The sequence below is a fragment of the Sceloporus undulatus genome, chromosome 3 (genome assembly GCF_019175285.1).
Source record: "Sceloporus undulatus isolate JIND9_A2432 ecotype Alabama chromosome 3, SceUnd_v1.1, whole genome shotgun sequence".
In the NCBI taxonomy this organism is placed as follows: domain Eukaryota; kingdom Metazoa; phylum Chordata; class Lepidosauria; order Squamata; family Phrynosomatidae; genus Sceloporus; species Sceloporus undulatus.
The window spans coordinates 155,574,185-155,587,156 of NC_056524.1; the positions used below are offsets into that span (position 1 = coordinate 155,574,185).

Sequence of the window (12,972 nt, forward strand, 5' to 3'; positions counted from 1 at the left end):
GGTTCAAATCCCCACTTGGCCATGGAAACCCACTGGGTGATCTTGGGCAAGTCAAATACTCTCAGCATCAGAGGAAGGCAATGGCAAACCTCTAACCAAATCTTGCCAAGGAAAGCCAGTGACAGGGTCACCTTAGGGTCTCCGTACATTGGAAATGACCTGAAGGCAAACAAAACAACAACAGTGGTAATTGACTAATTGGATGGAGCCTTAGAACTATAATTGTAATTAGTAATTGTTAAAAAAAGTTACTTTCCAAGTTTTGACTAAGGCATTCATTATGGTATAAAGTTTTGTGTCCTATAGTGCAGTTCATCAAGTCTATGAAAGTTCATGCTATAATAAATGTGTTAGTCATGAAGCTGCCATAAAGATTCCTTGTTGCTTTTGTCACAGTAAATGAAACATTGCTGGAAGTGTTCTAGATAATTACTGATCATTTTCCTCCTTCAGATTTTCTCTTACGATTATGGTTTTTGTAAACTGTGGAGGCGGTGGTTACTGGTTTTACGAGCATGCTTCATGGAACGGTATGGTACAAGTTTCCTTTGCTCTGCTTCACCCCAAGCATTTTACACAAATCAGCAATCTCATTATTGATCTCCAAAAGAAAAAGGAATTAATATGGACTACCATATCCTCTGTAGGTAAAGAGTATTTAACAATGAACTCTGCTTAAACTTCATAAAAGCCTCTTCAGCAAATCAGCAGAAAAATTATTGATCTTAAAATAAGCATGTGAATGCTAATTGTATTTTGCCTTTCCACTGGAGGACCATTACTTTATTTAGCTAGAGTTCATTCTTTAATTTTATTGTCTCAGTGCATTGTCTATGAGGCCATTTTCTTTAGGTTTAAGCAAGGTCTGTAACAGCTCCGTTTTGCTGACCCTTCCTTTTCAGAAGAGGTATATTGACTTGTGAGAGCTAGAGAAGCTTTTAAGATCATGTTACAGTCGCCCAAATCCGAGTTACATATTGTGTAACAATGGTTTCCTGTTATTGGGCTCTCGGTTAAATGGATTAGCATGATGCCAAGTACAATAATTGCCTCGCTCTGTATTTTAGCTCAGAAATCAATTGGCGGTACTTTTGAGCTGCCATCTTCACAACACTGGCTTTAATTACATGCGCAGTTTAATCTGGGAAAACCACATGTATTTTCCAGTCCAGCATCAGTCATGAGAGTATTGGTTTGGTGGATCTCCTCTTACAACTTGTCAACACTCAACAAATGTTTCTTGAAATATTCCTCTGTCCTTGCCAATTGGCGTTCATCCACCACCAAATCTGTGAAACAAAGTGAGATGAATCGTCTTAAAAAAATTTTGTAGCATAGTTCCTGAATATGACAAAGAGGGTATGCTAAAACAAAAGGGTGATTTCCCATCATGTTGTGTCCTCTCCATCTCTTAACATGTGTACCAGGATCATACTACTTACTTGCGCAGCCATTCACTTATTAGATCATAAGCTCTGTCCCACTGGTAAACTAGCAAGTCAGACACCATCCACCAGGCATTCATAGGGGCTTGCTAAATACTTATGACTTGCCTGTTTTTCAAAAACCGGCAAAGAACATCACATCTGCACTGTAGAAAAATGCAGTTTGATATCATTTTTAACTGTCATGGCCCCATCCTACAGAATCCTTGGATTTGTAATTTTGTGAGGCACCAGCACTCTTTGTTAGAGAAGGCTAAAGTCTGTGTAACACTACAAATCCATAGGATAGAGTGGTACCAAACTGCCTTAGAGTGGTACCAAACTGCCTTATTTCTACAGTGTAGATGCACCCTATGTTTTACCATGCTGAAAAATATTACATGAAGTTGGGCCCTTGAGGATATACTTCTTCATGTTATGTATTACTTTTAAACAACAACTGGGTTGATTCATGGAAGATGTGCCTAGCAATGCTTATTAGCCCCAGAGCTTGAAAACAAACAAAAACCATTTGGACTAAAACTACCCAAATCATTGAGCTATCATGACCTCTTACTATGATTAGTTTTGTCAGCTAAACTGAATGTCCATCTATAGAGTTAGTATGCTTTCACTTCTCAGACACCGGGAACAAACATGGGACAATAATCACTTTCCAATGTGTGAACCTCCAAAGCTATTACATATTACATATTCTATTAGAAACAGAATTATGGATAAAGTTTTTTTTTAAGGTGAACTAGATATACTGATGCTGGGAAGGTGGAGGGAAGTAGAAAGAGAGGAAGACCACATGTCAGATGGATAGATTCAATCAAGGCACTCACGGGTCTGAACCTGCAGGATCTGAGCATGGAAGTAGAGGATAGAGGGGCTTGGAGACATCTCATTCACAGAGTCGCTATGAGTCGAGATCAGCTCAAAGGCAGCTAACAACAAATATAGCCTGTGGTCAGTCATGGCCAAAGACCTTTTGCTGCCTGAAGCAGAACTCAATAGTAACTAAAAACATCATATAATAATAAAAGAAAACATGAATCAAATATACATGCTATTTGCAAAGTTTCCAAAACCTGCCCCCCAAATTTCTCTCCAGGGTTTTAATATAGAGGGCAACACAATACCATAATTAAAAAAAATAAAGATTATGTGAAATATCTTCTATTTCCAGATTTCAGGTACTGAGCTGCAGCTTTCTTGATGTCTGTTTATAGTTTACTTTAGCCTCTGCATGGATATGTAAACTCTGTTTGGGAAAGATTAACATTTTAAAATTCTTCAATGTTTTTTAATTGTAGGTTTGACAGTTGCAGATCTGGTCATGCCATGGTAAGTTGTCAAAAATTCAATAAGACTATTTCTGTCTGATTCCAAGGTATATATTCTGATTAGTTCTTAGGAAAAGTTCGTAACTCATGCACATCAATTGATTGCCACCACACACTTGCTGATCTGTAACTGAGCATGGGGAAAACAAGTATTGCAATTTAAGGTGATGTGAGATAACATGGAAGCCATCACTTGAAGATGCACTTACCAAGTGAAAAACTTGCATATGTGAACCTGTCCCAAGGTGAAAGAGAATCATCTGGATGCATATAATCAAAATGTCACTGAAGTTAAGACACAACTTCCAATAAACAAAGTAACAGTATTTAGGTCAGATGTTCATTTGTTTTATTTGTTCTTGACTGACCCATCGGCAAGGCAAACAGACTCTGATAGAGTTCAAACAGAGTTGCTCCAGTGGTTGCTGTGGGGACCTTGGAATGTGTGGGAATGCCATTGTCATGGATCAGAATATGAGCTCATGGCAGATTCTGAACTAGTGGCCTATCAGACCTTTGTGACACATACAGCCTATGTGTCAGCCCCAAGGAATGGATTGTTCTGACTTTGGTATTTAAGGATCTATTTTTACATTTGGGGAACTTATGATAGAATTTTATAGAGGGTCCAGATAATATCATCATTAATTCTGCGTTTTCCCATGGCTCTCCTCATCATTTTTCCACAAGTGGCAAAAGACCAAAAGCATGCCTCTAGAGTGTCTTTCACTGCTTGCGTCAGATGCCTTCCATCTGGATGCACCCTTGGTTTAGATGACTGAGCCCATTCAATTGATGAACCTATTCCTAATACACCAGTTCCTTTTCTGAACTTCTTTTTTTCTTGTTAAAATTGGTATCTTATGATAAAAGACGGTGCATTGTCTCTTTCAAATCAGTGTGATACTATTAAAGGCTCTGGCATGTTAGTAATATCATTAGTAATAGATTAGTAGTAATAAATGTCAGGACCAATTATTGTGGTGTAGTGGTTTGTAGAACTAGGACTGTGAGATACCAGGGTTCAAATTCTTGCTCATCCATGGAAACTCCCTAGGTGATCTTGGGCAAGTCACTCTCTTTCTGTCACAAAGGAAGGCAATGGAAAAACCCCTGAACAAATTTATCCAATAAAACTCTGTGATAGGTTTTTCATAGGATTGCCAGAAGTTGGAAATGACTTGAAGGCACACAGCAATAACATATCTTTCAAGGTGCAACAAATGCAACCAAAGAGTCCAATTTTTGAGACTTTCAGGGTGGCTTGATAATTGCCTTAAAAGGATTTGTGAACCAAGCTCTGTTTCAAAATTGTTCCTATTCAGGCTCTCCCTCTTAAAATCAAGTAACCTTCAAGATGTTTGAATTCCTCTGTACCATATTCTTCCAGCTCTGTTAGTCTGTCAAACCAAAGGCACCAGCTATATATCTAAATAGTCACTTGGTTTTACATTCTCCCCGGCATCTATCTATGACTGTCAAATCCTCAAACTCAGCATCTTATCAGCATCATATCCCCTTCTCCATTTTGGCCCAGTCACCTGGGGGGTATTCATTTTTTGCTTCAGCAATAAAAAAAAAAATCTCAGCATATATAATGGAGTTTATTTAGACCCCCTTGCTTTAAGTAAGCAAGTTTTTAATCTAGTGTGCATTCCTGTAATGTAGGTTTGATGTTAATGGGTTGTAAAGTGGGTAATAATTTTCTTACTGGCCCCTTCAATCAGATTAGATCATGTTATTGACCATGCTGTTCGTTTTATAACCACAATCATATTGTGGAGGAAGATCTTTGGCAAGTTGCACATTTATAAGTGCCCATTAAGGCAAAGAATGACAGATTTGCACATTTGGCATTTTTTCTTCTTTTAAAAAAATGTCTTTCCCCTGTGGACTGTTTTCCTGGCCACATCCTATATTAGCAACTTTGTAGTCGTCTAGGGTTTTCATGCTCTGTTACTGGACAATACTTGAGTCTTCATAATACTCATTTTATAAGGCATTTATTTAAAAGTATCCTCTTTGAAAATTTAAAAAAATGTTCATTTTTTTAGTTTTTTCATTCAGCCGAATTGCTTCTTGATTTTAATAGTCATTCAAATAAAGTACTAATAAATAAATAATAATAATAAAATCTTTATTTCTATACCGCTTTTCCTGGAAGATCAAAGCGGTTTACAAGTTCCAGTACAGATGTGCCACACATCATCATACAATATAAAATACAAACAGGAGAAAAGAACATTACTTTAAAACATCCTATAAAAACATTTTTAAATCACACAATACTACACACACACACACACACACACACACACACACACACACACACACACACACCCCACATATTTACTCAACGATAAGAGAGGCTGTGGTTTCCAATGCAATGGGTGCCAGAAAGGTTCACCTTCACTCAAAACCAGGCATATTTATTTTATTTCTATGTCACTTTTCTCCCAGAAAGAGACCCAAAATAAAACATTTTAGATGACATTCCAATAAAAAAATTAAAATCAATTAAAATCATCTAGATAAAACACTACAACATACAAAAGTTAAAAACTTAACTAAAACACACCCCATTTGAAAACCACCCTGTTGTGATTATATAGTAAAGAAGCCTACCTAAATTAAAATGTTTTTGCTTGCCGCCAAAAGGAAAGCAGGGAGGGGTCCAGCCTAGCCTCCCACTCTCTTTGTACAAGGTATGGAGGCTTAAAGCAACTGCTCTACCACTACTATGTTTCATTCCTTTCTGATTCAGCATACTATTTTTTTAAAAAAATGATGGAGTAGGATGCCTGAGTATTGAAACGTAGTGGGAATCCATTACCCCAAGGTATTTGGGGAGGCTGCCAGGATTTTGCTTCCGCTCTGCACTCTGGAGCATAGCCCAAAGCCATCTCCACACAGGGAGGGGCCAAACACAAACAGCCAGAGTTTGCGTTCTTGTTTACTTTACTATTGCATTTTTTGCCAATGTGTTTTGAAAGTAATCTGCGGCTTCATTTACCAGCATTGGCGCATGATGCAGCTGATGCTAACGCTGTTCTGTTCCTTCAGGTGATTCTGACTTATGGTGGCCCTACCATGGAGTTTTCTTATTCAGAGAAGGTTTGTCCTTGCCTTTCTCTAAGACTGAGAGAGTGTGACTTGCCCAAGGCCACCCAGGGCATTTCTATGACAAAGCAAAGATTCAAATGCTCCCAGAGTCCCAGGACATGTCTATGCAAGCCAAATGACACCATCTCACCTTCACAGCAAGCTGTCTTCATGATGCAGGACCAACATTCGCATTCCACTCTGGATGTTATCATAACATAAGGCAGTTCCACATCAAGTCAGTCCCATCCCTCACTTACACTGGTTTAAAATAACCCACCTTTTGCTCTGGATTTTGCAGGAAACCTGGAGCACTGTAGCAATGCTGGCAGCTGTCTACACACATGTCCCTAATGGCCCCATTTCCACTTACAAATAAATTGGTGTGCGATCCAAGTCAATGGATCGATTTGACAGCAGAGCATGCTTCCCTCCCAGTACATTTGCCCCGATTGCATTTTTTCCCTCTAAAATAATCCACTTGTGGTTCCCATTCACAAATGAATCGATTCAAAATGATTTGATTCCAGCTGGCCGAAGGGAAATTTTGAATTGATTCCGATCTGCATATGGTTCTCACTTGCACAGATTCGATTTATCAAAAAAGAAGTGGGAAAAATCAGCATCAAAAAGACACGGGCTAAATGGGTCTAGCGCATGTCCCCCCCTCTTGGAATCGCTTTAGCGATTTGGATTAAGCGGGGACTAGGGTTGTTTCAACTGGTTCAAATCAATTCATGATCTGATTTAAAAGATAGTGGGAATGAGGCCGATGTGTTGGCTAGCACTACTGTTGCTGGTAGAAGTCACTCCCTCTAAGGACACAACAAGGTGCTTAGCTATGTCATTGACACTAGGCACCTCATTGTGACCTCAGAGGGAGCAAGTCAGGTCAGCAGCAATGTCACCAGGCCACACAGCAGGGGCATGTGTCTGGAGCCACCCAGCATCACTACAGACAGTGGAGGTAACGGGGGAAATCTGGGGCAGCTCCAGGGGCAGACTATTCTAGAAGCAGCCCAGATTATTTTGGCCAATGTAGACGAGCCCTTGGTCTTACACTCAATCCATTGCACTACACTGGCTGGTTAATGCTAAAGAGATAGGGATGGGGATGATGTGGCCCTCCAAATGTTGTTCAGCTGTAAGTCTTGGCATCTCTAACCAGCATAGCCAATGGTGAGGAATGCTGGTAAGTTCAGGGTGACTAGATGTCCTCACCGCAAAGGAGGACAAGGCATCATAAAATCTAGGCCATTCAAGAGAAATGTAGATCATTACAGAATAATAGCTTAAATATAAATATATCAATTTTAATGTAAATAAAATATAAATATTATTTATAAATAGTATACATATTAATCTATTTCATATGCTTTATTTATAACCGTATTATGTATACTGTACTTTATTATGCACTCAACGGTATTTTTATTTGTTGAAATGCCTTGTTGGCTTGCAATATACTTATAGAACTCTGAGCAAGAGAAATGTTAAAAAATTGTACTTCACTTGAAACAAACCCTTGACCAAATCTACATTTAAATTATTCCTTTTATTTGTCCATTGTGTGGAAATTTAGAGGGAAAAAACCCTTTTCAAGATTTGCATTGTGTCCTCAAGCAGTCCATTGCCTAACAGGTTTGCTGTTCATTTCCCATCCAATAAACAAATGTGCCTGGGGTTCTGGGGGTACGTTTTGTCTGCTGCTGCTCCTAGGAAAAACGAACTTCAGAAAAATCCATCTTGTTGCCCTGTTTGCAGTGAGGACAGGCTGCCAAGTAAATGAATTTCTCATAGGGAGACAGCAAGCATGGTGTTACTAAATGGGCTTCTTAGTCATGTTCAAAGTGGAGGACATTCTGGAATAACTCCTGGACAGAGGATTGAAATGTAGGATATGTTTGGTGGAAAGGAGGACATCTGGTCACTCTTCCTAAGTTGCCATTCAAAAAAATTTGGAGGGCCACATGATTTCCAGCTCATTTCTACCCATATATTGTATATAATAAAATGGCAAACATTTTGGAGTCCCAGGACTGGGGAAAAGGCAAGATGTAGGTTGTAGTCATGGTCACCACAACCATTTTAGAAATGAAGGTCATTTTGTTAAGGGAAATTCATTTCTTTTTACTGATGTATGCCTTCATGTGGTTTTCAATTTATGGTGACCCTAAGTGAACTTACCACAGGGCGTTTTTGGCAAGACTTGTTCAGAGAGGGTTTGCCTTTTGCCTTTTGCCTTCCTCTAAGGGTGAGAAAGTGTGACTGACCCAGGATCACACAATGGGTTTTCATGGCTGAATGAGGATTTGAACCCTAGTCTCCAGAGTCCCTAGTCCAGTGCTCCAACCACTACACTGCACTAGCTCTTTTACTAGAGAGCAATTTTCATCCTTACAAGCATGGTGTTTAGAGCAATAAACTTTTATTGCATGTGGTCTTCCATGGATTTGAATCAAAAACTTAAAAGGAAAGTTAATGAGCATTCTGTCTGAGCCAGTTTTAAAATCTCTTTGATGTTTAGGTTTGTTTTCATCATTGGCACATCAGTAGGGTTGGCTTTCCATGCAATGATGAAAAGAGGAGTGAGACGTATCCAACTCTTGCGTAAACTGACTTGGAGGACCATGATCTTACTTGTGATAGGGTTCTGCTTCCTTAACTACGGACCAACAGATGGTCCATGTAAGTCCAATTTATTTTCTGTCATTTGTGTTTTATAGTGTTTGTTGTTGCTTAACCATTCATATCCCCACCACTTCCTTTGCCAGGGGGAAAACAGAGGCCTCTCATTATATCCCACCCACCCAGAACTTCAGAAAAGTACTATGGACTGTGTTTCCCAAAATCCCCAGCAGCATTGCCACTGGAGTTTTTAAGGAGCTGTAGTCCATAATATAACTTTACTAAACTCTGCCCTTAATTTTAAAAACTAAATGTGGTTGTGGGAGAAGATTGTCAATTGTCTCTACCATGTGCTGTCATGGGAGAAAATTCAATTTAGTTAGTGCGGTCCATATTACTGTGTAGCAGTAAAATCATGGAATTTTGGGCATACAGCATTAAGAAAGAAGTGCCTGCTAGGTAACGCCGCTACACCTTTCTGCTATTGCATTCACCTGTCTATGATTTCTTTGTCATTGGACTTATCTCCTCTTTACTGGAAGCCATTTGTCTGGCTTGCACTTCTACGTACGTCTGGTAGGAACGCGGCTTTGGCCCAAAGGGTCACAATAATGCTTTCCATCCACTTGGAATTCTTTAGTAGTGACTGCAAGGTAGCAGGTATTGTCTGAGAAGAAATGCAGCAATCAGATCTCCCCCCTTCCCTCCAGGGCAAATTAGGTACAACCGCATCTGGGTTTTAAATAAATTAAATACAAGGCACAGTTCCTCACCCCTGCCAAGTTTTCATTGAACAGAAGCACACAGAGAGAATAAATTTAACCCTTCTCTCGCAAGACACAATCCCAGTTAAAATACTGCTCCACCACTGTCTTTGTTTAGGAAGAATGAACGCTACCCCAAGAGTATCCTCTAATACAGGAGCTGGAAAGACAACAAGCACACACTAAAGCTAGCCAGGAAAGTTACAATATATAGTTCTAAATGCCCTTTTACGTCTCAGTTATAGCACTGTGATTGCAGTTTAACTGCCATGGCTCCATCCTATAGGTATAGAATCCTGCCATTGGAGTTTAAGAGATATGCTTAGAATTCTTGGCCAAAGAGCTCCAGCGTCTCCAATCAAACTACAATCCCCAAGATGACATAGGATGCAGCTATGACAATTAGAGTTAAATATACCACTATAATTGTGTTGTGTGAAAGGGTCTTAGAGTCAAGAGCATCACACTTTTAAAATTCCTCACGATTTCAGCTTCGCCAGAAGGCTATGGTTCTAGCTTCCCTAGGCTGTATTAGTGGCTGAAATACCCTAAAGGCACAAAATCCTGTCTGATCATGGAACCTAAGAAGGGTGAGTCCTGGTTAGTACTTGGATGGAAGACCATCAATGAATATCAGGTGCTGTGGCCTGTATTTTAGAAGTAGGAACTGGCAAAATCACATTGAGCATTCCTTGCCTAAGAAAATCCCGAGAAACTGATGGGGATACCATAAGCCAATAGGTGACCTGAAGGCACATATGCGCACAGGCTGACAATTGTGAGATATCTAGCCTTCTCTCTCAGAGCACTCTGCTGCCACAACAAACTAGAAAACCTAGGATTCCATATACTGAGCCATGACAGTTAAAGTGGGGTCAAACTGCATTAATAGTGTAGCGTGGCAGCAGCCTTTGCTGAAAGTAAGTTTTACCCACCCTCTCACAACCTTTCTGTGGCATTTTCTGAGTGGCTTCCATACAGTCTCAGCTATCCACACAGGCACAAAAGAGTGTATCCTATACCTTTGTAGTATTGGGCAGCTTCATTGCATCCAGTTTGGTTCTCCCTGCCTCCACAAAAAGGGTAATTGCACAAACAGATGAATGGTAAACTGATGGAGCAGTTCATTTACATTGACTATTTGCACTAGCTGAGGATGGGAATATGAATCAGAATGTGCATTTCATTGATAGTTATACAGTGCTGACAGACATCTGAACTCAGATGTGCATTCCAGTGCTTTTCCTTTCCCTCGGCTTATGTGGGAGTCATTACATCTGGCTATTGATATTCTGCATCCCAATCCATAGAAAATGGACCCAGCAGAGTGGTATATCCAGAGGTTTACATTTGTTTTGCAGAACAACAGTGTGTGCTTTGCTATCAGAATTGGTGAAACAGTCCAACAGAAATAGCCTTTTTGAAATGATTGCTCCTGTGCACAGTGCTGTAACCATTGCTGAGGCTTAGTCTACTGCTTGCATACCTTTTTCTTTTTCTTTTTGGTGTATCAACCCAGAGAATCTAAGGAGGGGGTACTTCCAGGACGAGGAGTGACAGTGCTAAGATTCAGAAAACATAGTACAGCTGTTGATTGTTGTTATGTACAGCTGTTGATTGTTGTTACATGCCTTCAAGGTGACTCTGACTTACGATAACTCTGACGTATGGTGACCCTGACTTACAGTGATGCTAACACAGAGTTTTCTTTACAAGATTTATTCAGAAGAGGTTTGTCATTGTTTTCCTCTGAGAGAATGTGACTAAGGCTACCCAGGGGATTTCCATGACAAAGGCCCCATACAGACAGGCTAAAATAAAGCTTCTTCAGGTCACTTTGGAGGTATGCTGTTTAAATGATGCATGCGTCCTAAGAGTCTGGAAGCTGCGCCAAAGCCATGATCTCATCCTAAGGACTGAAGTGCAACTTTAGCGCAGCTTCCAGACTCTTAGGACACATGCATCATTTAAATAGCATACCTCCAAAGTGACCCGAAGCAGCTTTATTTTGGCCTGTCTGTATGGGACCTAAGTAAGGATTTTAACTCTGGTCTCAGAGGACTTTATCACACAGTGACCTATGGGCTTCAATCCCGAAAATGGTTAAAGGATTGGCATCCCAGAAAAGCAAGCCAATTTATCACACAGAGAGCACAACAAAGGGTTAAAAGCACATTACGTAGGCAAGAAAGTGTGTCGAATGTGAATTTGGGCTTCAGACGGATGGGGACAAATCCCCGTTGCTAGCTTGGAAATACATTTTTTGCACATGCTCCAAACTGTCATTTCCACAAGTGCATCCACACACATTCTCCAGAGAGGGAAGGGAAACCAGGGAGGAAAACGCCTCTTTGCCCCTGAAGCTGTTTGAGAGGAAGGCAGGCTGAGGATTCCCTTTGCAAACTCCTGGAAAACCACAACCACACATACACACACACACACACACACACACACACACGAGAAAGAAAGAGGAGGGGGCTGCTCCATAAACCTCCCTGATTCCAGCAAGAGCTGATACTCCCTGGTGCCCTGTTTTTCCAGGACATGTCCTACATTTCTCCCTCCTCTGCAGGAAGAATACCAAAACATCCTCTCCCTCTGCCTTCTACCACCAGTTGTTCCCTTTCAGAGGCTGCAGGAGGAAGGAGAACAGCCAGGCAAGGGAAAGAGGTGAATGTGTGTGTGTATCCCTTTAAAAATAAGCCTGCCTTCCTCTCCCTGGCGCATCAAGGGATCCTGGGAAATCTGGGAACAGGTGGCATTTGGGGAATTGGTTTTCAGACAGCTGCTATTATGTGACGAGAGCAAATTCGCAAATGAAGTGGAAATGCAAATATGGTAGTTATGCAAAAATGCTTAATTTCTTATTCATCTCATTTTCTGTCTGGAGTCTGTGCTGTTTGTGTGCAACGTCATGTGAAAAGCAACTGCAAACTTGTCCCTAATGCCCTGGATGACCCTGCATTGGGACCAGTTTAACCTTCCAGTTTTCCCTATGTGAAAAAATCCCTAGAGTGAGTCCAACTCTCAAACAACTACTCTACACTGACTCTCTTCAGCTATTGACAGTCACCTTTGAATACGAAGCAAGTTTGTTTTCTGTTGCTCAAGAGACTAGGACATAAACCTATGGATTCAAATTAGAAGAAATGAAATTCCACCTAAACATTATGAGGCACTTTCTCATAGAACTGTTTGGCAGGGATGGGTTCTCCCTCATTGGAGTTTTTTTAACAGACATTAGATTATCATCTTTCGTGAGTCTTTTTGCTATGGATTTCTGCATAGCAGGGGGTTGGATTAGATGTCCCTTGTGGTTTCCTCCAGCTCTGTGAATCTATGGCTCTGTTAATCTTTCTGTTCTTAACAGAATTTCTGTGATTTAAATAAATACATAAATAAAATGAAGAAGTCACAGGACTGAATTGTTGTGTGCCTCCAAGTCGTTTCCAATTTATGGCTGTCCTGTTTTTGCAACTGAGAGGGAGGAACTGCAGAAAAATAGACCAGCAAAGAAAACTTTCAATCTGCTCTGCTCTAGATATGCATATACTAACATCCAACTTCAGAATCAACATAGCTTTCCATGCAAATAGTTGCCAGTGCTTTAACAGAGCTCTGCCTTTTAATAATGGTTTCATATAAAACAATTCAAAGGTGAACATATTACCTGCAAGACATAAAAGCCTTCCCTGCAGATTTCTG

General features: G+C 40.3%; 1 protein-coding gene across 1 annotated transcript in view; it reads left to right on the forward strand.

Annotated features, from left to right (window-relative positions):
- LOC121925876 (heparan-alpha-glucosaminide N-acetyltransferase-like) overlaps positions 1-12,972 on the forward strand; it is a 176,695-nt gene that overhangs the window by 130,926 nt on the left and 32,797 nt on the right. Inside the window, exons 7-9 of the mRNA XM_042458448.1 lie at positions 454-530; positions 2,744-2,774; positions 8,403-8,563. Of these exons, the coding sequence (XP_042314382.1) occupies positions 454-530; positions 2,744-2,774; positions 8,403-8,563 (269 nt within the window). The remainder of the gene's footprint in view (positions 1-453; positions 531-2,743; positions 2,775-8,402; positions 8,564-12,972) is intronic.